Source organism: Scomber scombrus, chromosome 12, assembly GCF_963691925.1.
Source record: "Scomber scombrus chromosome 12, fScoSco1.1, whole genome shotgun sequence".
NCBI lineage: Eukaryota > Metazoa > Chordata > Actinopteri > Scombriformes > Scombridae > Scomber > Scomber scombrus.
Window position 1 is genome coordinate 22,915,606 of NC_084981.1, and position 26,917 is coordinate 22,942,522.

A 26,917-nucleotide genomic window follows, 5' to 3' on the forward strand; every position below is an offset into this window, starting at 1 on the left:
GCCTCATGACTAATAAACTGATTTGTTTCCTCTTTCATGATTTTGATCTCTGGCATTTATTTGGCATGTTGCATCTCTGTGTAACGTGCTGTTGTCCTCCAATATGTTTGACAGCACTCAGCACTCATTGGCTCAGCACAACCCCATTATGCTAATTGGCACAGTGTCATGTGTCAAACTTGTGAAATTACTGCGCTGTGCATGTAACCTTCTCGTGTTTGCCCACCCTCACACCTTTATCGTGTGTGTTTGGGGAGCTATATGCAGCACTCCCTCCCCCTGCTTGTCTCTGTTCGGGCTGTGCTGTGTTAATGCAGTCACATGTGTCCATTGATGTGCGGGGTGACCTGTCTGAGGGCTGAGCATGCTTAAAAGGATGCGTTCAATAATGACATTTTGGGAACATTGTGTTTTTTATAATTAAACAAAAAAGAGGTGGAAAAGCCGATTGCACTCAGCAGTTTTTCTGTTCAAACAGTTTAATGGTTAGCTTGAGCTAGCTGACTCTTAGGTGTGGTTCCACTGATGTGTCCCAGTTTGTGGGAGATCAGTCATGTTTCCTCAAAATGAGGCAAAAAAACAACTCTGGTATTGATCTTTATTAGAGCTGCAACAATTAAGTGTTTAATCGATTGGTAGAAAAATAATGCCTGTATCAACTGATTTGATAATCAATCTTTTTTATGCAAAAATTACAATATTATCCAGTTCCAGTCAGTGATTCATTAAGTTTTTATTAAGTCTTATGTGATAGTAAATTGAATTTCTTTGGGTTTTGGTTTTTTTTATAGAACACAACAATGAATTTAGAGAACAATCAGAAGATTGGTTGGTAATGAAACCAATTATTAACCAAATATCACAGCTCTAATCTTGTCATTAAACTAGATCAAATGTTTTGCCATTTTCGCTTTAGTTGCAATACATAATTTGTGTGTGTGTGTGTGTGTGTGTGTGTGTGTGTGTGTGTGTGTGTGTGTGTGTGTGTGTGTGTGTGTGTGTGTGTGTGTGTGTGTGTGTGTGTGTGTGTGTGTGTGTGTGTGTGTGTGTGTGTGTGTGTGTGTGTGTGTGAACCTCCTGTGTGCACTCTAAGGTTGATGACATCTACATATGCATGTGTTTTCATTCGTACACCTCATGAACAACATGAACAACAACATGTTTAAATGTTATTCCTTTATGTGTGTTTGTGTGTGCGGGCTACTTTGGGGGGCTAACAGGTTCCAGTTGCCTAGTAACACAGTTGAGTGTGTATACAGCGTTTATGAAAGTGTGTGTGTTTTGTGTGTGTGTGTGTGTGTGTGTTTTGCTATGCAGTGGAGTATGAGATTATCATAATCATCTCACAGTTACACAGGATCTCCCTCAGAGCCGCTCATTAGCATAGCGGTGTGAAGAGCCACTACTGTGCTGCCTCTCAGAAAACCATTTCCATCATGTAGAAAAACATTTGGTTTAATATCAGAAAGTGTCCTCTTCAATTTTCCCTTAAATAAAACTTGCATCACTGAGTGTATATTATTGGATTCATACCAAATATTTAAAATAAAACACACATATTTATGTATTTTTGTAAGAATTCCACCTTTTTCTACACCTGTAGCATGTTAGAAAATTGTTTTTGCTGAATGGTCTTGCATTCAAGGCAATACTCTATCTGAAAAAAAAAGCCTTTAAAATGTCACTATAGGTTTTAGGGTGATCCAGCAAACTCCACCATCATACAAAGCCTGCAGCACTACTGTACCTTCATTATTCATTAACTAAAAACATGGGATAGAGGTGCACGCTTGACTGTCAGCTTGCAATATCACCTACATCAACGCTGCTCGCTCTGCTGCCAGAGGCTCAAACATGCCGCTTGGGTTTAAAAACACGTCTTGTCTCCTCCTCTGCAAGTGGAGGTCATAGAGGAGACTACTGATCCTCAAGAACAGGGTCTCTTTTTGCAGGTTTTTATCCTGCCTATTTTAGAACGTCATATCAAATCCATCCCTAGCATCATGTTCAGTGTAACAAGAAAGAGATGTGTTCAACTAGGTGTGAAATGTATAATATGTAATATTTCATGTGGTCTTAGGCAGTTCTTTCTGTTTGTGTTTGGATTACTACCTGCTGTCACATATGCCCACCACTTGTCCATCAAACATGCTCATTTCAGGAACACAGCTGTCTTAACACAGTGACATTTTTTTTAAATTTCAGTTCTCCCTCTTGTCAGCAAAACAAAACTCACTACCAGCTCATTTGTTGGTTGATCTTTGGAACCTGTTGTGCCTTCACATTTTTAGATTTGGTTGCTGTTTAAAGAGTGTGGCGGTCAGTGCAAGTTGGTGATCTAGGAATTTAAGCTTATTTTACTGCACTCACTGGGAAGAGTTTGCATAAGAGATTAATGATAGTTAAATAAGAGAATGTCATTGGGTGTTTTTTTTTCATGGAAGCTGTTTTAATTGGACCTGTAAACCTGCAGCCATGACATGATTGGAAACCCTATACCTCTTTGACCGTTTACAGAAAACTCCATACGCTGGATAAGTCAAAGTTAAACTCCCCGCCGTCGTAAATACTGAATCCACAGTCTGACTCAATGGTTTTATTTGGCTCAGCTGGGAGCCATGTCTGTCCATGACGCTGACAGACGTGGGATTTGTTGGTTTGAGACCGGGAAGGGAAGCGCAGACTGTGAGAAAGCTATTGTTCCTGCTAGCATGAATAATACATGTACCTACTCACTTGGCAGCTCCAGACAGTAAGAGCAGATCTGGGCACAGTGTGCAGATGATTTCCGCTCAGCAACTGCACATTAGTTAGTTATGTGTTGGAAATGTCAGAGTGAATTTATTTTTTTTTTTTTATATAATCTGTGCTCCGGCTTATCCTACCAATCTAACTGTGCAGTGACAAAAGGCTTTAAATGTGACATGGAGCCACTATAAAAAGGGAAAAAAAATAACTTTGTAGTGTTATATTTATGTTTTGAACCACAGGGGGAATCTTATTGCTAACCTTTTGAGCCACACAGAACTGGAGTGGTTAAAATTAACAGGCTGTGTTTCAGGAGACAGATCGGGTAGTCCACTAATTGGAAGATTGCCGGTTTGATTCCCAGCTCCTTCAGTCTAGATGTCGAAGTGTCCTTGGACAAGAGACTGAACCCCAATTGCTCCCGAAGGCTGTGCCAATAGTGTATGAATAGTTGAATATGTAGTGTAATGCACTTTGAGTTGTCGGACGACTAGAAAGGCAAATGGAGTCCATTTACCATTTAACTCTCCATTTCCGAAGCACTTCAGTCATTCTCTTTCCTCATTTTGACAACAATAAAAAAAAACAACATCCTGTTCTTTTTGTTCATAAGTGCTTTTTGAAAAACACAGTATCAATTTTATGACCAATGAAGTGAGAGAGTGCTTCCTCTAGTTGGTACTGCTACTGGTTTTATACCTGTAAATGTACAGTGTGGGATTTCTACAGGAGGATTGTCCATAAGAAGCTCAGCCCTGAATCCCAAAATCTAATTGTCACACTTAACCTATCTAGATTTAAATAAATGTGGCTTTGAATTAATTGAGGTTCTACATGTGGAGATTATCTGCAGCAATGTTATCGCTCACATAGGCTCAAACATTATGAGCCAGGCTGGTGTCATCTGCTCTGAACAGGAAACAGGAGGCTGCTGATAAGGAAGTGTTTTGTGTCACAGGACAGTCGGGTGTTCGGCTCTGATAACTGTCACGTAGTGGACACAGGAGCCCTGCGGCGTATATCAGATTGTATATCAGGAGTTGGCGGGAACATAAAAAACAAAGCGTGTAACCAGAAATCCCTCATTAGAACTAAATCTAGCATTAAGGGAAATGAGATATAGTATAACAAACTTCCAGTGTATACCAAGCTGCTGTCTTTTTTCTACTGATACACAGGGGGGGAAATGGTTATTAATCCTCAGGCCACAGTTGAATTTAACAGGTCTTTGCACATTTTGGGAGTATTTATGATTTCATAACAGAGCAGAAAATGTGAACAGCCTCAATTTACCCTTAGCTGATGTACGTATGTGTCCTCTTTGTGATTATACCACACGGCAAGTATATCTTAACTTTCTGGGACTGCCTTAATTATGTCGTTTTCCTCAGTGTCTCATATGTAAGTGTACGTTATGCACTTTTTCCTGTTATTTGATATGTGATTTAACATACATATTTTCAGGACAGATGAGCAGGTCTCATAGTAAAGTTGGTCTTTATAGTAGGTGTGTCCTTCATTGTTTGCTTAGAGCTGCTTGAGGAAGGAAGTTCAAAATGAGTAACGTTTATTGACTAGTGAATGTTCAAATTTTACCAGCCAATCAATAGATTACCATTGTTTTTTAGGCTAGTGAGTGAAAAAAAATTTAGCAGCCACCTGCATATTATAAAAGTATTTAGCTTGTAGTTGCTGCTAATTTTGAGCCCTGATTTACTGCTTATAATATAGATTTTTGTGCATGTGATGCTCTTGAGATATTTTATGGCACCTTTGAGCAAATAAAACTCACTTTGTTATCAAGGGGCTTTCTGTCTGCTTTACTATTAGACATTGAAAGAATGAAAAAAAAATGTGGTTAATAGGGAAGTATTACATCATAACAGTTTGATGTGCCAGGGACAATCAATTTTCAGAAACGCCGGTGCAGACGTATATTTACTGAAAGTGGTGTGCACTGATAGTTGGACAGTGGACTTCAGCAGATTGTAATGGTTATATTGCCCTATGTTTTGGTTGTCTAGATCCCAACTTTCTCTTTCTCAATCTCTGTCTTTGTCTCTCTCTTTTCTCGCTCTCTCACTCCTCCCGTACTCCTCCACCACACTCTGATTAGTCATCGAGCTGATGGAGAACAGAACGTCCAACTGTTGAAACCCAAAATACAACCCTCACTCACTCACTCACACACACACTCACTTACTCACTCATATTCAAAGAGGCTTTATTTGCATTACCATATTGTGGTACAGTTAAAGAGCAAAAAAATGGCACTAACCACAAGATGAATGCTAGTAAAACATGCAAGTTGCTGGTAGATTTTTTTTTTCATCACAGGCCAAACCGCCCCCTCCCAAAAAAACACTGGTAATCTATTGAATTACTGGGAAAATTTGAACATTGACTATGCATTTGACTGCTGCACCAAAAAATGGTAATTTTGCACTCTGGGTGCAGTATTGCCAAACCACATTGTACATGGTAATACAACAGGGAAAAGTTCTGTTTTTAACCTACAAACAATGAAACTCTTTGTGTCTCTTCATATCCATAGCAGAGATCCAGTGTGTATAATCTATATCTATACGGATATTACTCTTGTAAATCTTGTAAAAAATGTAAATAATGTCACGATTATTTTACTACATATTTCTTACTATTATTGTTCTTATAGTTTTTTTTTTTTTTGTACTTATTATTTATTGTTCTATTACTGTCCCCCTTTGTGGGACTAATAAAGGAATACTGTATCTTATCTTATCTGCACATATCCTTGACTGTATGATTCTTAATATAACACATTAGTTTTTAAGCACTGCAGGTACAGATAGAAGAAAAAATGAAGTGTTGTTTGGTGTCTGTCCACCACCAGCTGCTAGAACAGCTTCAGCGCTCCTTGGGAAATATTATTAAAGTCTGTCAGCTCTACTGGAGGGCTGAGCACTGCTCTTCCAAAAGATATTCCCTCATTTGGTATTTTGATGCTGGTGGTGGTTAGCACTGTCTAACACATGCAGTTCCTCCAAGTTGTGATCTGGACACGATGAATCAGACTGTGAGTCCTTGTGCCTTCTGTGGAAGCATATGCTCATTTATTCAGACTGACTTAATTTTAAGCTGCTTTTTTCCACTCCAGCTTGTGGTGCCATTATAGTTTATATCATATTTCAACCTTATCTTTTCCTGTCGTTTACCTGTACCGGCTGTCCTTGTAGAGGTCAGTAAACCTGATCAGAACTGGAATGAACTGAATTCGTAGCCTCATAAATCTGACATGCCTTTGTCTTGTCCCTCCCTCCCTTTGTTAGCTATGTTAAGATAAATAGATAGCTCATGTCATTTAGGACCCCAGATTGAAGCAGGTGGTGTAGTAGTTTGTGGTTGGTCAATGGGATCATGTGACCATGTGTGAATGAGCTTATATAGTAATTAAGAACTGGCTTTATTATTACTTTCTGGATTACTCCTTGCCATTGTTCACTACTCCAGCCAGGGAGTTAGGGTTGTTTCTGATGGCAGGGAAACAACAGAAACAGGTCCTCTCTGATAAAAAAGCACCTGTAAACAACAAATGCCGTAAGTTTGCAAAATCTACTAGTCTCTCTCCGTCCGTCTGCTAATACGTGTCATGTTTTCCCCCTTCAGCTCCTATTTCTTCTTTTTTGAGGTTCACTGCAGTATTGTCAGAACATTGCCCAGGCTCTCCCTGCTGCTGGTTTTTGTAACGTTCACAACAACATTAGTAATTGAAGCTTTTTTCAATAGTTGCACTCTTTTCAGTTCACCAGAGAACAACAGAACAAAATGTGCTGTGGTTACTGTGGGTCTTGCATTTTTTTGGAGCAGTTAGCTCAGTCCTGTGCAGGCCGGAAGTAGCGTCCTTGACCTAGTTGCAACTGGTGAATACTAAAATTTACGACAACAGTTCATACAGGTGATAGCAAAGGATTATTTATATCACAGCTTGGATGTTTACAGGTTCAGTGTATGTAAATATCCATGCTAGGAGAAAGACACACTGTGGCTCATTCTTCTCTGTCACATTTAACTCTTTCCTTGTGCTTTTTTTCTTCTAGAGTTGTCATGATTAGTCAATTAATGGATTAACAGAAAGTTAATTGTCAACTGTTGTTCAGTTTGGATATTTTTTTAAATTGAAAATTGAAAATCTATGAATATTTTCTGGTTTATTTAAACTTCTATGACAATAAACTGAATATCTTAAATTGTGGACTAGACCAAACAACTAATCCATTAATCGAGACAGATTAATCAATAAGTAGTTGCAGCCCTACTTACTTCTTTATATGGCTGTTTTGATTTTTAAGGCTTTTAAGGCTACAAGAATCTGACCGTTGCGCACTTAACAATAAGTTTTCTTGTAATTCTGATGATCTAGGAGATGGAGAAGAACATCCACTCAATGAAGAAAATGTCTCATCAATACTTTCTCTCTTTCTCTCTTTCTTTTGTCCAGTCGATGCTGATGAGATTAAGAGGCTAGGGAAGAGGTTTAAGAAACTCGACCTAGATAACTCCGGCTCGCTCAGTGTGGAGGAGTTCATGTCACTTCCGGAGCTACAACAGAACCCACTAGTGCAAAGGGTTATCGACATATTCGACACGGACGGCAACGGAGAGGTGGACTTTAAAGGTAAGGCGATAACTCTGCTGGTGTGATGTTGGTAGCGCTAATTGACTAGTATCCCAAATTTGAGACAGGCTTTCTTAAAATTGCTTTAGTTTTAATTCATTGGTCTAATTTCTTGCCCAGTTTGTATGTTGTTGTGGCATTAGCAGAGCATACAATTAACTCAAATGAAGCTTATTTGTATTTAATCTGACTGAAATAACACCCTGTAATTACTTTGGTTTGATCAGTCTTATAAGTCTTTATTTTTTACACTTAATTCTGAATTTAGTCAGCTAACTCATGTGTAATGGATTTATTAAAAGTAAACACATAGTTAATTAGTTGTTATTTGCCATCTGAACTCTAATTATGTCACTCCTTGCAAGCAAAGACCAAGATTAGTACATAACCAGAAAAGGAAGCATGCAGAGCCTGTTATAGCTTTAGATATACAGTAAGATTGAAATCATCAGTGAGTGCAGCAATTTATAAGTTGATGAATTATTATATGAATAATAGTAAAGAACAGTTCTGGGTCATGTGACAGAAGCTACGTTGAGATTGTTGAGATGTTGACACAGGAAAATACGAAGAACTGTGTGAAAGACAACAGGCATGTTTACTCCCACTGAGCCAACAAACATGAATTATGTTCTACTAGAGATCTACAGATTTCCCCAAAAGAACAACAACAGAGGAGGAAATGTGTCACAAAACCAGTGAAGCCAGTATGAGTATTTACCAGTATGTAAAACACCGCCATGAAAGCATCATAACGCACCAAAACAAAACTGGGATCAGCCATTACAAGAACTCACTCAAAAGTTGCAATAATATTTCTTTGCTGTTCTCATATACACTACGTAGGTCTGATGATTTAGTGTGATTCACAGCTCATTTTCTGTAATAAAGCAGATTAATAACAAGCTTTTCATATTTGCAGCTACATTTAATTCATGCAAAATAACCTAGAAAACTAAATTACCATCATTGAACCAATTTGTCTGAATATAAGTGATCTTCGATGGATGTTTCCAGGATTTTAATGTTTGAAAAAATCAATGTTCTGAACTGAATACATGAAGAGGAATCACCTCTAACCCTAACCAACAGGTGCTACTAACCAGACCTATTGTTCTCCACATAACTGTCATGCAAGTTCAGCCACAATGCATGACTGAAAATAATCAGATGTCAATATCTTGGGACTTTGCCCCTAGCATTGTCTCAACTATTCATTACAGTAGATATGCTTCCCTATATGTAGACCAGGAAATGGACAACAGGGAGTTTAACATGCATAGCCAAGATTTCTAAGCCTTGGACAGCAATGAAAAATACTAATTGGTGTCAAAGAAATGAATAAAAACTGGTAACGTTAGGAAAAAAAGAGTGATATATTTATACGTAGTGTATCAGACACTTCCACTATGATTATACAGTATAACACAAAAAATACAAACCAAAATATCAAAATATTGATGCCTGCCACATTGTGAATTGGTGATTCTAAAGCCTGGTCAGCACTGACTGTTGTTCTCCTCTCATATTCCAGAGTTCATCGAGGGAGTCTCACAGTTCAGCGTCAAGGGGGACAAGGAACAGAAGCTTCGGTGTAAGTAAAGCTGCTAAACCCTAACTCATTAAAACCACATGTGACCAGAGTTGGCCATAGCGGTTGAGGGTCACAAACCACTCGATGCCGCTGCTTGTTTTGCTGCTTTGGGAGTAAAAGCCACCAGGGGTTTGTTTTCTTCCTGTGTGTCCACCTCTTCTTGTTTGTCTCACCTCACCCTATTGCTGCAACAAAAAAACTGTAAATGTTTAGCAGTGTCTCACCAGTTTTCAATGCTGTTCTGTCTCCTGAAGCAAGCTTGAAGTCAGTCAGCTACTCTCAAAACAAGAAAGACTGAGAGAAAGTTGAGATGTGGCTGCTTTTAATTGGAGCTTGTGTAACTGGAAACCAAAAACAGAGCATGTTTGATCATGGATTATTTTCGGTTTGCTCAGGAGTGTACAGTCGTTAACAGGGATATAGTTTAAGTCTTTAAAATGTTACTGTCTGCTGTTGTTAATGTCGCTGTGTAACTCATTGAAACTCATGTCTGCCTCTGTTTCTACTCCCTCCCCCTCCCTCGTGCCACACCCCTGCACCACAGTCGCTTTCAGGATCTACGACATGGACAAGGACGGCTACATCTCCAACGGCGAGCTCTTCCAGGTGCTGAAGATGATGGTAGGCAACAACCTGAAGGACACGCAGCTCCAGCAGATCGTGGACAAGACCATTATCAACGCAGACAGGGACGGAGACGGCAGGATATCCTTTGAAGAGTTCTGTGCAGTAAGTGGAAGCCCTCCTGGGGTGTTTTTCTTTTTGTGGGGATGTGACATTTCTGTCGATGCAGACTGTTGTGGTTAAGGCAAAGGTCAAGGGTGTCAGAAAACTCTGGAAACACAGCAGGTTTTTGCTTAAGCTCGACAGCACTGAGTTTCAGTTTCATGCTTCTTGTTGAAGTGTGGTGTCAATGGCTGTAAACATAAGCTGGTGAGTTCTCGCTACAGGATAGGGGTACTAAACATACTTTAGCTGTATTATACTACAGGAATATTGACTTAAACAACACATTCCTACAAATAAGAAAACATACATTTATTCTATATGTAGAGCACCTAGCTAAAGTGTATCTAACAATGAGTACAAGTGTAAAATAAGTATAGATTTGTAGTGAGATGATCATCTGAAAGACAGGAGGAAAAAAGCTTCACAACCAGGAAGTTATTTCTGTTGCCAAGTCACCCTCTGTTGAATTGGATGACACCCAATACCCAGATCTTAATCAAGCAACGCTAACATTGTTCATGAATGTCTTCAATCACAAAATGATCCAAAAAAACAGTTTCACAAGGACCTGTAACTACTTTACAAGAATTGACCGTAAATGTTTCAAAAAGCTGTTAAATCAGGAGAGGATTAAACTTCTGATGTCTCCAGAATACTTGAAATGGTTTGGGGGATTCCGCTGGCCTTAGAAAATCTTTTGATCCACATCTGTTTGTCTTGGGTATCAAAGGCTTTATCACTGTTTAATAAGAGTCAAAGTCAGTCAAGGGAGAGAAGTGAAGCAGTCCTGTCAAGAGCCAAACTCATGGGAAGTCACATCAGTTCAGTGTAGAGTGAAGAAATGCCCACTTTCCCCAAAAAATAGGAGTTTTTCCATCCTGTAGATCTCTCTACAATGAGAATAAAGTTGGGGTTAATCCCTGTAACAGCTCCTTAAAGGTCACAGTATAGGAAAATGAACATTTACCACTAAGGGTCAGTCCAAATCGAGACAGGGAACCTAGATTTTGACTGCATTCTTGCCGTACTGCATTTAAATAGCGGCCTCACAGTTTAGATAGAAACTTCAGTCTTAATTATCTCATTTAAGATCAAAGTGGCAAGCAAAGTCCTCTTTCGACACAAGTAGCGCTCCCTTGGTGAAAACTATCTTCTGCATATCTCGTCTCTTGTGGAAACTGCCTTGCTAGGAGACATTTTACTGAATGAAAGGAACCAGTTCTAAATCTGACAGAAGCAGAGGCCCACGTTTGACAGTTGTACCTCCGGAGCCGTACTAAAAAAAAAAGCTGTTCTCGCGGGAGTGTATTTACAGGATGATGCAGGAGAATATCAGATCCTGTTTTTTTAACAAAGTGGTGCCAATCAAACAATCTTAAGACTCAAAGGAGAGACTGTGTGACATGATTTCAGTCTGGGTTATAGTTCTCACTTATCTGAGAGCTGTGTGGCGACAGTAACAGTAAATAGGGAGGTGTTAAAAATAAGACGATGGATATAAAAATAGATTCTGTCAAAAAACTGTCATGTAGTGCTGAAATGATTTGTAGATTAAAGGGACACTTCACTTGTTATTTAATGCAGAGCAGAGGCTGGACGACATGATATAAACCTGGCCAGGAACTGAAAATAAGGCCTGAGATACGCCTGGTATTAACATGTGATCTGTATCTGGGTACATTATCCAAATATTGACATCCGACCCAGGAGGCTAATGAAAGCCTATTGAGTTGCATTATGTGAAAGGTATGATTCAGTAGTTTTGGTGACTAAAAGTCTGGATATATCTGCCTCTGCTGCTTCGATTTTGTTCATTCTTTTATTAAATGTGTCCCATTTACTTTACTTTATGGAAGCGTAACACTAAATTGCCTTTAATGGAACATTTTGATAATCAGTTAATTGTGTCATTTATTAAAGAAAATGACAAACATTTAATGCTTCCAGCTTCTGAAATGTGAGGATTTGCTGCTGCTTTTGGTTATTGATTTGACAAAATAAGCAATATAACATTTTAACATCATTTTCACTATTTTCTCACATTTTATAGTCTAAAATATCAGTTGTTTTAATTATAGATGATGAACATAATCCTTAGTTAAAGCCCTACTGGAGATTTGTAGTATAAAAGTTTGAAAAGGTTTAATAAAATAAACACATGAACCTTAAAGTGGAGCACAAATGCACTCTTGTGGAAAAAAACTACTTTATGTTGGTGGAGGTGGTTGTTTACATCAGAATATGCTCTTTTTTTCACATCAGACATTTTCATTTTCACTTGTCATAGTAGGAAAAGCACAGGTGTTGCTTTACATGTCTGTGCTCTATCATGCCATCATTCATTATTTATATCTCAGCTTTTACCTTTACCATCCCAGCCTGTAACATCTCAGTATTAATGCCTCTCTCTCTCTCTCTCTCTCTCTCTCTCTCTCTCTCTCTCTCTCTCTCTCTCTCTCTCTCTCTCTCTCTCTCTCTCTCTCTCTCTCTCTCTCTCTCTCTCTCTCTCTCTCTCTCTCTCTCTCTGCCAGGTGGTCGGTGGTCTCGATATACACAAAAAGATGGTGGTGGACGTGTGAGTGCTCCTTGGCTCGCTGAATCTCCTCCTTCCTCTTCGATACTCGCTTTCTCCACCATCTCTGAAGATCTGCTCAAGACGTCCGGCAAAAAAACGCTCTGTGTGTAACTCAATGGAAATATTCTCTCTTTTTTCTCTTAAATCTCTTTCTCTCTCTGTGAAGCCACTTTTTTTCTTTAAAAAAAACACAAAAAAACCACAGGCCTCGCAAAGCCAACTTTGAAGTGTTATTGAACTGTAAATCCTCTCAATAACCCGGTCGTAGCACTTTAAGAGACTGAAGGACATCGATCTGTCATTTGCAAGAGCATCTTGATTTTTTCAGATGAGGGGGGAGAAAGTGGGGGGGGGGGGGGGGGCACAGTGAAGAGGCTGGTTGGCTTGTTCATATTTCATCCTTTCTTTTTTTTTTTTTTTTGTTAATTGTTATTTTTGATATTTATTTTTTGTTCTTGTCTTTTATAAAGAAGAAAAAATACAAGTATATCTACGGTTGTCTCGTGAGAGGAAGTGTTGAGCATATTAACACTTGACTTACAGTACAACTAGAGAGTAGGGTATGAAGTGCCAACCAGAACATATCCACCAACCAGTCCAAGTTATTACCTATTTTTCACCGCTTTCGTTCAATGCCGGACAAACTGGCCTGTGACATTTCCAACTGCAAGTCACACAACATCCAAAAATTAAACTTCACATTTTCTGACTTGCTGTCCTCTGCTTTAGCTTACACACGAGCAGTTTGGATTTAGACCAGTAACGCTTCTGCCCGCTCACTTTTTTTGGAAAGCAGTTCATGTTTTTCCTCTTTTTTTAGTTTTTTTGTAATACAGTTGCTAGTTTTATTTATACTTAAAAAAAACCTAAAAAAACATGTTTATATTGTTGGATGTAAATCCTGTCATGATATTATAGGTAGATTTAATTAATGCCAAGAAAATGTCTTCCCAAAAAGAATTTGTGGCTGCGGACGTCTATATGGTTTACGCTTGGTGAAGCATTTTTTTGCATTTTTAACAGTGTGCATCTGTAAGACAATCTCCAATGCAAAGAATATCTCTGCACTCACACTGACAGATGAACTTTAGGAGAGTTTGAAGTCTTTTTAAGAACAGAAGGCGTGATGGACTTGGCTAAGAACTGAGAATACCGTGATTAGTTTTGAGACTGAATGATGTTGAGAATATACACTGTTTGTGCTAGTTTATAGCAATTTAAGAGATTTATCTGCAGGCAGCGTTCTTTTTTTTTTTTAAACCAATATCTGTATATAAGGTAATGAATGTGTGCTCATTATCTTTTAACAACAAGAGGCAGCTTTGTGTCTGCTTTACATGAGCCCTTCTGGATACTTACCTTTCTCAGCGCAGCGCAGGACGGGTCAGAGTCTTCTTTAGTGCAACAGGAACACTTAAAATCTTAACACGTTGGCATGATCAGTGTGCAATGGGATAGACTGTATATTATAGGTTTTTTTTTTTAGTTTTTTGGTTTTTTTTTAAAAACGTGTACATTTCAAAAGTTGGTTTCTTCTCCCACTTTTTTTTTCAGTCACAATAAACCTCATTTTCTCCCCCTCCTACCCACCGAAACAAACAGGGAGAAAATCATAAATTCAACCAAATTCTACTTTCTAAGGGAAAAATGCTTCCTACTATAAAAACGGCATCGGGATAGCTTTTTGTTGGGTGTTTTTTAGCTTTGGAGGCCAACTGCTGGTTTGAACAAGAGTTTTCAATCAGAGATGTGAATCTGGAGTGACCTGTTGTCCCTTATCCCAAAGCTCTGCACGGCTTGGGCCTCCCTGTGCTTGCATGACATGGAAATATATTTTTTGTTATGCATGTAGATCAATTTTTTGAAATAATCCTCTTGTTTACACATGGATGGTGATGTTAATATATTTAAGAATTTAATGGTATACAATATGGATGTTGCCAAACTTTGGTAAATGTACACACATTATGAGAGGTAATCCAAATGAACTACATGTAACTTTTTTGTATTTTACCCGGGTCAGCGAGATGCTTCTATTCCAGTAAAGTTGCATATCTGATCCTGTCTCAAACTGCCACACACTGTACTCGGCTTAAAAGGGGAAAGTTTTTTGATGTTTTTTTTCTTTTGTATATAAGTATTTGTTAAATGCAGTTCTGGCTCTCTGTTCTCTGTATAGTTCAGACCACGCTTTAGTTTGTAAGTGCTACTTTTTCTGAGGGATTTGGTTTTTTTTTAGTTTCTGTGGGGATATCTAAAAAGATTTAATTTTAAGAACCTTTTTTTTCTGCATGCTGCATTATATGCTGTGGGACTGTTGGAAACTTGATACTGTAAGAAATACAATTTAAATAAACTTTGAAATGTTGAAAGTAATTGATTTACTGTCCCCCTTTATTAAAGTCTAGTTTCCACTCAGGTTGTTACTGACTGTATTGTGATAAGCAGAAGCTACAGTTTGTATCAAGAGGCATCTTCTAAGACAAATATTTTTGGATTTGTTATTTTTAATAGTTCCTGGTCCAAAACCTCACACGTGACACACTTCAGTGATTGATTCATTTTGTTTTTATTTACACAAACTCATACTTTCAGATACATGCACTGTTAATGCATGTATCATCATTTTTTCCTCATATTTGGCACCAACTGACCAAAAAATCCAGGTGACGATGAAAACATGAGGCCATTGCAGAGGAACCAGAGGTATTGGTTCAGAAGGCAGTCAACAGTCTTAACTCATCAACACATATCAAAGTGTGAAAAGCAGCATCCAATGTCTGGATAGATAAATACACACAGCAACCTATCAGACTTCAGAATCTCTCAGCAGTTCTGCTTGCCACCACCCTGATGTTGCCGTAGACCTTTGAAGGGGGACTTCCTGTTGAGGGGAAAAGGGTTTTTAAAGGTTACTTCTCAGAACTACAAATGGGTTCAAAGATGTGATGTCAACCAGCTGATCTAGTTTTATTGTATTAATCAAGTGCAAAAACAATGTGTGTCTTACCTAAGATCAAGTTACATATCGCTGTCCGGGCCATCTTAATATTCTGGAAAGATCCTAATAGGTGGACTTTTCTGTTGAGAAACAGATGAAGAAGTGTAAAGTTAAGCATTTGAACATTTCTCTGTCATTGACAAGCACATAAACTACATGCTCTCCCACAATTTCTGCGAGCTTTACAAGCAACTGTATTAATTCCTCAACCTAACAGTACGTTCTTACATTTAATAACTGCATAATTTGGAAATCAGGTGTCACTAACACATCTGATGTGAAAATGAGATCAGCCCAGCGACACAAAGAAACCTTATTTCTAAATGTGACAGAACTGTTCTAGTGTTCAGTTTTAAAGCAGCAACTATTCGAATGTGTTGGGTTTCTGTCGAATGTTTGTCTTTGGGCTGCAGCCGTGCATGACATGAAAGTAAAACCTAATTATATAGCTCCTGTTAGTGTCTGCAATAGTGTACTGAAACAGTCAAACTGCAGTCAAATAACAGAAATTGTGTTTAACAATCATTGTAATAAAATAACAGCAAATGATAACATAAATATTATTTTACTGTAATTCTGCAGGAATTTTCACTCACGTTTCTGCTAACACGATGCGAGTCTTTGTGACGTTTTCAATGGTGAATTTGGTTTTTCCTCCCTTCCCCGCTATTCTTCCGATGGCTCTTGATAAGTGGTCTCCCTTCAGAGGTTTCACTGCAGACCAACAACATGAGAACACAATTAAACACACACCAAGAAGTCAGACAGCAGGGAAATAAAGTGTTAATAAAAGAGAGACTTCTTACCGTCTGTGACATCAAAGCTTTCTAGGAAAAGCTCGTCTAATCTGATGAGAGCGAGAGCATCCTGGGGAGAGAAGATGTTCATGTCATGTCACAAAACCCAGACAAGGTTGAAATGACAATTACAAATCATCAACAAACAATTGCCTACAATGTAAAAATATGACAACTATGGGCTATGAAAGCTGTCAAAGATATAATACTTTCACAATAAACTCGCTATTCTTAAATGATATTTTTCACAGGAAGGAGCCATCACCTTGTTGATAGAGGACAAAACAGCAAACTAACAATAAGATATGTACTAATCCTTAATCTCTACATGTGGCCACAGAATTTAAACTTGGCTAGACATTTGTAGATTTTTGAGAAATGTAACAAAAGAAGACTTTCCTTAGAGTAAATGAATACATGCACAGCTCACTAAAACCTCCAATTCATGTACTTACTTCAACCTGGAATCCAAGAACAAACGCTCTAACGAAATCTGCTGCTTTTGTGAGCGAGGCGATGTCCTGTGTCTCTTTGCATGTCTGAAAAAAGAAAGGCAAATTATAAATGAACAAAATAGACAATAAACAATACTTGCGAACATTGCTAAAATATGTTGGAAAACTCACTTTGATTTCAACGTTACGAGTTTTGAGGTTGAATCTGACTTGAAGCTGTAGGTTCTCTACGATGGGGGTGAAGATCTTCAGCCAGTTTTCTTTCAGCGGGGTGTATCTGTGAGCTGGGACTGCGATTTTGCGCATCTCGTCTGGTCCCTGAAACACACACGACTCAATTAGTTACGTGACATTAAAATGGAACTTATTCAAATAAAACTTTAGTTTAGTTACAAAATCAACTAATGGGTCATGAAGTCCACATTTCCAGAAATATGGTATAAGCACATTTTACTTAGACTTTAAATGTAATTAACACTTCTAATTTTGCATGATAATCCTTTCCAGCATTTAATTATATATGGATTAATCTGCAATGGTAATTTTAGTTGTAGGAGGTCTCACTTATCTTTGTACTATAAGGTAGTTATAAACAATGAATATTTAATGAGTTTATCAAACACTCTGCATTTGAAACCATATAACCATAACAATATTTACATCAGGGTTACAACAATTAATTGATTAGTCAAGTCAATCATTTTTCAAATAAAAATGCCATTTTTTATGGGAGCAGCCTCTTAAAAAGATTTGCTGTTGTTTTTTTAATGTTTTAATGTAGAGCATAAAATTAAATTTGAAATCTCAAAAATTTTAAATCATCCCATCCTGGACACAAACTCTATAAACAGACTGAGATCCATGAAAACCTTCTTGCCAGCATCAAACCAAATAAATTATAATTTGTATTGTATTATTATTTTTTGGTCATGTTTTCTCATGTTATCCGAATTGTTGTTGTTATTGTACTGTTTTATGTTGTTTTGTGTTTAATTTTCTATGTTTTTCCTTCCCTTCCTGATGTATATTGTGCTTGTGTCTATCTACCCACCTAACCCTACCTGTTGTACTTATGTCTGTTTAGTGTTTACCTTTTCCACGTGTTTGTAGTTCTTGTGCTGGACTATCACAGGGAATGCAGATGGAAACTAACCAATCCAATGTCTATACTCTGGTGTAATGCATATTTTCTCTTTAAGATTAATGTCAACTGTACATGACCCATGATAAATAAATAAATAATAAACTGAGAAGCTGCTGCTCTTACAAACAGCTGAACTGCACTGTTATCAATCATGATTAGTTGTAGCTGTACATTAAATGAAGGTTTTGTGTAATAAAATATGTAAAAGAGGACATTTGAAATCTCAAATAATGTAAAATACTAGTGTTTTCTCAATACTGTACTGCGCATGTGCAATACCTTTAATAGCCATGTATGTACTTGGCAAATACTTTCAGAGACGAGCAGAAAACATAAAATAACCACTCATTGGAAGTTTTAACATGTGATACTGAGACAGCAAACAGCCCATGTCCTCAGACAGTACTTACTTTTAGTTTATCGCCTGAAATTGGAGGAAACTGAGGCCGTTTTCTGGCCACGACATCCTCGGTGTCCATGTCCGCTGCGTCCTGCTCATGTTTTCTCTTCTGCGTCTTTTTAGATTTTACTTTAATGAAAGAGTCCGTGTCGTCTACTTTCTCTGCGGCGGCACCAGCGTCCTGAACTGTATTAGTGTCAGTGTCCATGTCAAAATCAGTTTTTAAATCAGATTAAAGAGTAAAAAACGGAGGCAGAGTGTGGCCACGGGGCTGCTGAGGATCTCCTCGTGGAATGGAAAAAGACCCAAACAGCATCTTCATCATGGCCTGTAGAGTTAAAAATGATAAATAATAGCGTTAAAATCGGCAGGAATATTTCAGTCGCTTACTAGATTTTCATTTAAAAATAATATATAATCCTCGGATACATGCGGTGTGTCGAAAAAAGTCAAATGTTAACTTGACGTGTGTATATTGTGTCAGGCGTCTGCTCAGGCAGCTGTTGGAGGGGTCCTGTGGTGGTTTGTTTTGGCAGTTCAGCTACACTGAACCTTTCATTTTCTTTCCACTTTTCAAGGCATTTCAACCCCCTTTTTTAAGAGGCGTAAACATGTCATCACCGCTGTCCAAGCCTCAGATTATCGCGCACATTCAGAAAAGTTTGAACTACACCGTGTTTGACAGTAAATGGATCCCCTGCAGCGCAAAGTTTGTCTGCCTGGGGAACTTTGCGAGAGGAACCGGAGTGATGCAGATATATGAGGTGCAGCGCGGAGAGGCTCAACTTATCAAGGAGGTAGATAAAAACACAAATATATATATTGCAGATAAGACAGCACACATATATATTGCTCCTGTTTGCTTTTCTACCTCTTCTTTTTCCTCGAAAACTCATTGTTCAAACAGTTAAGGGGTTAGTTAGCTAATCTGTGTCCTGCAGGTTGCTTGTCTCCATAGCAACAGGCAACACTAAATGACCTCTACTAGTTAAAGTTCAACTGTTTTGACCTGCCTTTGCTATCATATAATACATCCTTTAAAGATAGATTCCCATTTATTCCAGTCTGTCTTAAAACAACAGTCAGGTGTCCATATAAACAGGTTATATGGTTTTTCTCCTTGCGACAATTCCTCCTTTTTTCTATCAAAAGATCCTCTTTAAATGTGCTTTCTGTGAAAGTGACAACAAAGTCCACACTGTCATTTTGTGCACAAAAAAAAATTCAATTCAAATTCTGTTTGTGTGCATAATAAAACAACAAACGTGCTTACAAACAGAAACAGAATCCTGATATCAATATATTGGCCGATAATATGATATGTACACAATATAAAGACAGACACACATTTGTTTTAATGATCCCTCAAGTGTAATGAAGGTAGGATATTTTACAGTTTAATAAAATTATTGTATAAAATGACATCAGTGCACTAAAACAGCAACAAATGCAAATATTAAACATTAATTAAGAAAAAGGGTCAAATATACATAATACACTGCCTGTATAACTTAAAAAAAAGATTTCAGCACATATTGGACAACATATCCATCGATACCAATATATCTGTGATAGATCAGTGTCGGCCAATAATATCGGCTGATCGATATATCGGTGGGGCTCTAATATGTTCAATATGACAATAAATCTAATCCTCTCTTTTGGAGAGGCATCATTTTTTTAGCATCAAATTCCCTCTTTGGGTTTCCTCCGACAGTGTTTCCCTGTTGAAGGTTCATATTAGCTTCAGATAAACTTTTAAATAAGTTTGTTCATATTGTATGACTGTGGATTTAGGCCCTGATCACTCACATTGTAAATGCATTATGAAGGGATCTTTTAATAGTCAGAATGAGCAGGAGGAATTATTAGGGCCAGAAGAATCTATTTCAGTGTTAATTTGGGCACCTCAAGACTGAACACACACGCACACGCACACACACACACACACACACACACACACACACACACACACACACACACACACATACCCACACACACACGCCCTTGTACAGTTATAGGCCTTGAGTAGAACAGCCTGTGACCTTTAACTACCATTATAGGATGCAAATGTCAGCCCATGACACTGAATAGGCAATGCAATACGACACTGATAAGTGTCTCAGAAAAACAAATGTCAGAAAACTTGAATTGTCTGCGAGTGTATAGCTTACTGGTAACTGGAACTGTAGTGGTCATGGGTCTGTAGCTGGACAAGAAGAAGATATAAAGACACATTCACATCAAGACTGCAGAGATTTGGGGAAGCAGGATAAGAGGGTTGTGAATCAGCTTGGGAAACTGGGTCATAAAAAACTCCTCTAGGACTCTTTGCTCCTAATATTTAGTTCATGAGTAGATTTCTGATTATTTTTAACCCTTACATACTGTTCAGGGTCAAATTTGACCCATTTTTACATCTGAGAGTAGTACAAATACTTTTTTTATTTTATTTTAGCCTAAAGTTTGATGACTTCCCCTAATGTGACCCAGAATATACCAAAAAAGAAATATTTTGACTTTTTAAAATCATTTTTGTAGTGCATTTGACCCACATTTATGTTCATTCTTCACATTTAATATAATTAGCTGAAATTGGACCTTATTGTAATGTTTTTTATATAGTTTTTTATCCTAAAAACTAAACTCTCTCTGCTCTTTGAAAGCTTCATTAAGGATAATAATGTTTATTTGTGACTGATGAGGTCTTTATGAATGATTTGTGGTATGAAGACTAATTGTGAGGAAATACTGTGACGGGTGAGAATATGAACAGTATGTGAGGGTTTAGTAAAACAGTTAGTCACAAACTTTTTGATTTTACACATGCTGTTTCTTGTATGTATTTGCTGATTCAAACAGCACATTCATACTATGATTTTACTGTTTGTGCCTTTCTTTGAGCTAGACTTTGCCCCTCTCATGTTTCAGGTAGAGAAGCCTAAACCCATAAAGTGTGGGACTTTCGGAGCCACCTCTCTGCAACAAAGACACATAGCAACTGGGGATTTTGACGGAAATCTCAACATATGGTATTTATCTACACGCGCTGATGTCATACTGTCTGCGTCTTGCCAGAAATGACATGAAATGATTTGAATTAAAACACAAAGAACTTCATCTGTTCATTGTAGAGCCTTTACTCAAGACTGTGTTAATACTAAAGGTTGAATTGGATAATTAGTGTTGGCCTGTTAAATGGAAAACTTGTGCAATTTCTTCTTAGATGAATCACTGACTGACTGATTTGAAAGGGAATTCACACTGACCCTGTCTCGTAGTCTACTGGTTCATTCAGTGCATATATTCCTATTGTGTACAGGAATCTGGAGATGCCTGAATTGCCAGTGTACACTGTAAAGGCCCATAAAGAGATTGTGAATAGTATCGATGCTGTTGGAGGTCTGGGGATTGGCGATGGCGCACCTGAGATAGTCACTGGAAGCAGAGACGGTAACGGCAATATAATAACAAGATAAAAGAAATTAGGTACAGAAGAAATTTAGCTAATATGTCTGTTTTCCTTTGGGTGTTACAGGGACAGTGAAGGTGTGGGATCCTCGACAGAAGGATTCGCCCGTAGCCAACATGGAGCCTGTGGAAGGAGAAACCAAGAGGGACTGCTGGACTGTTGCTTTTGGTGTGTACATTCATCCAAATGTCGACATAACCATCACCTTTTATTGTAAAAATGTGCACTTTTCATCATATGTATCATGTCTACTTTACTAAGCATCATGGATTCATTTTCTTGTGTAATTATCTGACAATTCAAATGGTTGTCATGTAATTGACAAGTGGTGCTGAGGGCATTTTTTTTTACCAATACAGTAACAACAACCAGTATAAAGTGGATAATCAGGCGGTATCCATTTGCCTTTTATTTGCCAGAAAAACAATCATCCTCCCACTCTTGTGCATTGCCCCGTGCACAGGACTTCATAATGCTAAATAAACAGGCATACAGTAAAATATGCAGTTTTTGACAACTGCTTTCCCGATAATTTACAGGTTATATCAATACTGTGAAAAGATCGTACTTCATAATGCTAAATAAATAGGCGTGTTTCTAGCTATAAATGTCTATAAATGCTATAAATGTACCCTAAAATACTGCTGTAAATTTGAGCCTATTTCATGTGATTTTTTAATACTTACTTGTTGTTTTCATTACTTCAAAATTCCCAAACAGCTCTGAAAGTGTGCCTTTACCTTCATGGATAAAAACTGACCCTTTTATTACAGGTCATGCCTTCAATGATCAGGACCGCTGTGTGTGTGCTGGCTATGACAACGGGGACATCAAACTCTTCGACCTGCGCAATATGTCTCTACGGTGGGAGACCAACATTAAAAATGGGGTGAGGTGCACACACGTATTGAAATAGTGAAACATAAAAACATCTGTAAAGAATATGTATGATGTTAAATATGTCAGGGAAAGATTTCCCTGTTGATTTATGTAGTCATGTAGCCATTGTGGCACCACAGCAAGAAAATTACAATCATTTCTGTAGAAAACGGGAAGTGAGACTGACAATGTGATTCAACCAACTCACCTCTATAAACTTAGAGGAGTTGTAATGTTTAGAATTGATGTTTTTATTAGGATAAACTACCCAAACATACATTATTTCACCGCAGCCTGCACTTGAATCATAATGTAGACAAAAACAGTGACAGATGTGGAGACAGAGCTTTAAACTACTTCCCAGCATGATTTAGTGGACTGTACATACAATCATAGGGGAAGTCTGAGGTGAATGCATGTTCTCTTTACACGTCATATACAAAAGCACTGCACCCATTTTTATTACACAGTTGCTTCTCTCATTCAACACATCCCGTCAAGGGTCATTATATGTCCATTTCAGAATAGTTTGTGGTGGAGTTTTGCCATGTGATAAATGTCCAGAGGGAGTTACTGTTATTTTCTCTTGCATCATGGCCAGGTATGCTGTGTGGAGTTTGACAGGAAAGACATCAACATGAACAAGCTGGTAGCCACCTCACTGGAGGGAAAATTCCAAGTCTTTGACATGAGGACTCAACACCCCACCAAGGGCTTCGCCTCTGTTTCCGAAAAGGTAATTGAGTTGGGCGGGGTGAGCCAGATGGATGTTTGGCTCCTATGTATGGGGAAAATGTCAAAAGGTTATTATCATTATTATTATTATTATTACATTTGTAGGGTACAGAGGGGAAATGGAGGAACACATCGTTTTGTCCATTTTCACAGCTGGAAGTGTTTGGGGTTGTGTTATTCTAACATTCTCTGTGGCTTTGTGGCACCGTCCAAAAATGACACAGGTCCAGCGAGGAGAGAGAAGTGTGGCTTTTTGTGGGAAAATTCTAGAAAAACACACTTAGACCAGCATTAGTGCACTGCCTGGCTTGCCAAGTGTTTGCTGGGTCTGAGAGATCAGACACCTCAGCTTTCTAAATATTTGTCCAGTTCTTCTGAGCCATCAACAGTTGGCACATCAATGTCTCCAACCATGAATCATGAGGCTCCGTCAGATATTTTGGTTATAAATAAGATATCTGTGTAGGTCTTTCCATATGGATGAAGTTTGACTTTGGATCTTTTTTACTGAAGGGATTTAAAATGCAAGAATATTACAGTAAGTTTGCCAAACAGGAGCTAATAAATTCATACAGTTAACAACCACAGATAGAAATTTCTGAAGGCACCAGTTGCTATGTCCTTTTTAAAATTTTGAGTGGGATATATTCACTCTTCTTGTCTCTTCCGTGTCCAAATATTTAGGACCTGCAACACTTGGTTTTCCTGAAACCAGACTTGATGAAGTCATAAATAATGTTACAACTATTTTTTGGGGGGTGCTCTGCATATGTAAAGGCAATTTAATATGTGTTACAGTGCAGTTTGGCCAGTTGATGATAGAAAAGTGGAGCATTTGGGAAGGAGGGGGCTCGTAGCAGAGATCAAACTAGTGATCTGCTTTGTAAATACCAAAGCAAGAGTTAAAACTCTGAGGAACAACAATCTTGATTTAAAATTACACAACAGCATGGGCATTATTTGACCATAACCAGATTTAAGTAGTTTAACAAGTTTGCATTTTGAACAGTGAGAGACTTTAAATTATGTAAATGATCCCTTTTCTTTATTTTAGGCTCATAAATCGACCATCTGGCAGGTGAGGCATTTACCTCAAAACAGAGACATCTTTATGACTGCAGGGGGAGCAGGCAATATACATCTATGGAAATAGTAAGTAATCTTTACTCACAAAGTTAATCCAATTTCACGATAGTACTCATCATGATGGTTGTTTCATAAGAATAACATTTTCTTGCTTTACTACAAACTAATCTGTAAAATGTTTTTTGTGATGTCATTACCAGTGAGTATCCCGCTCAGAGAAGCAAGAAGGACTCCGATGACGTGAATGTGGGCGTAGCCGGCACCGTTAACCTCTTACAGAATGTCACTCTGTCCACTCAGCCGATCGCCAGTCTGGACTGGAGCCCCGACAAGCAGGGCCTGTGTGTGTGTTCAGGCTTTGACCAGTCTGTGCGTGTGCTCATCGTCACCAAACTCAACACGGTGTGAAAAAGTTGATCCCACCAAAGACTGATTCTTCAAGATTCTTTATCTACTTACGTTTTTGTAGGATGCTCACTGAAAATCTTTTGTTGAAAGTCTTTTGTTGCACTACTGGTTAACGTTGTTGTGCTCAAGTTTCGTCTGTTGCGAAAACTGTGACTCTTGATATGAAGTTTTGTTGAGAACTCTGTGTTTTCAGATTAAATGTGCCTTTGTATGAAAAAATCTGTCTCAAATTTTTCATGACACCAGGATTAAGTAAAGTCAAGCCATGAACCGTTTGTGTAAGCACATATTCATGTATTTCTGGTATAAAAGCAAACATGTTAAACTGTGACTCAAGGATTCAAAAAGATTCTTACAGCTATCCAATACTGAGTTACCAGGATGATCACATCCAGCATTTGAACTTGAAAAAGTCTTGTAGATCCTGATCATCCTCCTGTCTGTCATGGATTCTTGCGTAGACGCTCCTCAGCAGCTTATTCATGGACTTTCCATCCAAGATGTCGATATATTTCTCGATGCAGCCTACAAACACAACCACAGGTCAGGAAATTAAAATGACTGCAGTCACACTAGCACACATACTTTCACGTGTGAAGAAATTAACTTCAAAACATCCAAAATGTCTTTCATGTTGTTTAAACTCTGTATTATGGTCTGTATTAAAGTTTGTAATTAAAAACATCATATGATACTTCATGTACTTATAATATATTGAATCTCAATGAGATAATTAAATGCTCTTAATCTGACTTTCTCTGTGCACAGTGAATGATTTATCTGACATCATGCCGCATGTATGTAGTCTATGTAATAAGCCATGCCATCTATCCGGCCATCGCACCAGTTGAATGTGATACATCTCTATAAATAGCATGTCATGGCATGTCACATGGGCCTTGGCTGCATGATTTCAATGCAACACTATAAACAACACATTTTAGTTATATATAGTCATGGTAACTACCCAGAGAACTGCGGTAAACCAGTGTTTGCAAATACACAGTACATATATTTAAACAGGTATGGCATATGTGAGGGCTGGAGTTTGTCACATAGTGGTGCAAATGACCACTTTTTAACTAGTATTTAAAATATTTGCACTTCATTTTAAGCAATCACTCCCAAAATATGAATATGTTTTTGAATAATATATAATTATTTCCTTTATTGAAGTCATTATCCATTTGAAAAGTCAATGATTCCTACAAACAGCTCACATTAATACCAATACTGTCACTGCTCACTAGTGTTTCCACTGCTCTGGCAACTATTACAAATGTTTCAAATAACAGGAATAGTAATCACTTAGGCCCATGACTTTGCCGTATGCTACGAGGTTGTGGCTGAGCTGCGGGTGGTCGTACAGCTCCAGCATCATCAGCATGCGGACAATCTCTCCTGTGATGAAGGCGTCATCAAAGCTTTGTTCGGCCACGGGCTTCAGAGGGAAGCTGCAGTACACCTCCACTGCAGCCTGAGGGTCCGATGGCTCCAGCAGCTGCACAAGTTCGATGTATGCATCATGGACCTAGACAGCGGGTTTATTCATCAACCACAGCGAGAGAAATTAACACTGGACACCTGCCAAATGCTTGTAATCTCTCTAAAAACATATCTACCTGTGACATATGCATGTATCCAAACATTGTTTTTTTTCCCTCCTAAACAAGGTAAAGTATGTAAAACAGATTTTTTTAGGGGTAAACCAGCTTTTGCAAGCAGTGGACCAAATCTAGGATTCATTGATAATTATCTGTTAGAGATTTCATTATTATTATTATACTAGCACATCCATCAGCTTAGAGGGGCCCTGTGGAGTTTTCTTGTTCAAATTCGTTGTTTCTCTCAACAATGTTGAATTCATTTTCTTCCTCATAAAACATTTGCAAAGCCAATTAAAAAACATTTTTAAATAGTGCATTGTTTAAATCCATGTCTGTGTGCATTACAGTTGCCAACAGTCAATCAGCAAAATAGCTCACATGCGATCCATGTGTGCACATGTGCATGAATGTGTGCAACCTCCTGCAAAAACATTACTATATAGCACTACTAGTGGTCAAAAACTCCATGTGGTAATTTAAATGAGGAGCATAAAATGAATCCATTCGACACATTTTAAAATAATGCAGTGAATACAATACTATATATACTTATTTTTGCTTTGATATCTCATGTTTGGCTCTGCACCTAAACCAGCAAGAGAATGTGATCTTTTTCACTGAAATGAATCACAA

General features: G+C 38.1%; 3 protein-coding genes across 3 annotated transcripts in view; 2 read left to right on the top strand and 1 right to left on the bottom strand.

The window, feature by feature from the left end:
• The window catches only part of LOC133991703 (calcineurin subunit B type 1), a 28,541-nt gene extending 15,909 nt beyond the window's left edge, over window positions 1–12,632 (top strand). The window contains exons 3-6 of the mRNA XM_062430209.1: window positions 7,226–7,402; window positions 8,937–8,996; window positions 9,541–9,725; window positions 12,257–12,632. Of these exons, the coding sequence (XP_062286193.1) occupies window positions 7,226–7,402; window positions 8,937–8,996; window positions 9,541–9,725; window positions 12,257–12,304 (470 nt within the window). The 3' untranslated portion in view covers window positions 12,305–12,632. The remainder of the gene's footprint in view (window positions 1–7,225; window positions 7,403–8,936; window positions 8,997–9,540; window positions 9,726–12,256) is intronic.
• A 2,221-nt stretch (window positions 12,633–14,853) lies between these two features.
• pno1 (partner of NOB1 homolog) lies at window positions 14,854–18,394 on the bottom strand. Its single transcript, XM_062430361.1, has 7 exons — window positions 18,108–18,394; window positions 16,725–16,871; window positions 16,554–16,637; window positions 16,108–16,168; window positions 15,898–16,015; window positions 15,311–15,381; window positions 14,854–15,184 (listed from the first exon to the last, which is right to left on the bottom strand). The coding sequence occupies exons 1-7, from the start codon at window positions 18,303–18,305 to the stop codon at window positions 15,117–15,119; spliced, it is 747 nt and encodes a 248-aa protein (XP_062286345.1). The 5' UTR covers window positions 18,306–18,394; the 3' UTR covers window positions 14,854–15,116.
• Window positions 18,395–18,625: 231 nt separating this feature from the next.
• dnaaf10 (dynein axonemal assembly factor 10) lies at window positions 18,626–25,328 on the top strand. Its single transcript, XM_062430208.1, has 8 exons — window positions 18,626–18,894; window positions 21,029–21,129; window positions 21,420–21,550; window positions 21,636–21,737; window positions 22,343–22,458; window positions 23,050–23,184; window positions 24,238–24,335; window positions 24,470–25,328. Exons 1-8 carry the CDS (start codon window positions 18,709–18,711, stop codon window positions 24,675–24,677), a joined length of 1,077 nt encoding a protein of 358 aa, XP_062286192.1. The 5' UTR covers window positions 18,626–18,708; the 3' UTR covers window positions 24,678–25,328.
• The last annotated feature ends 1,589 nt before the right edge of the window (window positions 25,329–26,917 follow it).

Bases quoted from the DNA above. Each gene is read 5' to 3' on its own strand.
- pno1 (XM_062430361.1), bottom strand. From the start codon at position 18,305: ATGGACACTGACACTAATACAGTTCAGGACGCTGGTGCCGCCGCAGAG. The intron at 16,169-16,553 runs GTAAGTACATGA...TTCTCTCCCCAG, and splicing joins TTCTTGGATTCCAGGTTGAA to GATGCTCTCGCTCTCATCAG. The intron at 15,382-15,897 runs GTGAGTGAAAAT...GTTTCTCAACAG, and splicing joins CGCATCGTGTTAGCAGAAAC to AAAAGTCCACCTATTAGGAT.
- dnaaf10 (XM_062430208.1), top strand. From the start codon at position 18,709: ATGTCATCACCGCTGTCCAAGCCTCAGATTATCGCGCACATTCAGAAA. The intron at 21,738-22,342 runs GTGTGTACATTC...CTTTTATTACAG, and splicing joins CTGCTGGACTGTTGCTTTTG to GTCATGCCTTCAATGATCAG. The intron at 24,336-24,469 runs GTAAGTAATCTT...TGTCATTACCAG, and splicing joins AATATACATCTATGGAAATA to TGAGTATCCCGCTCAGAGAA.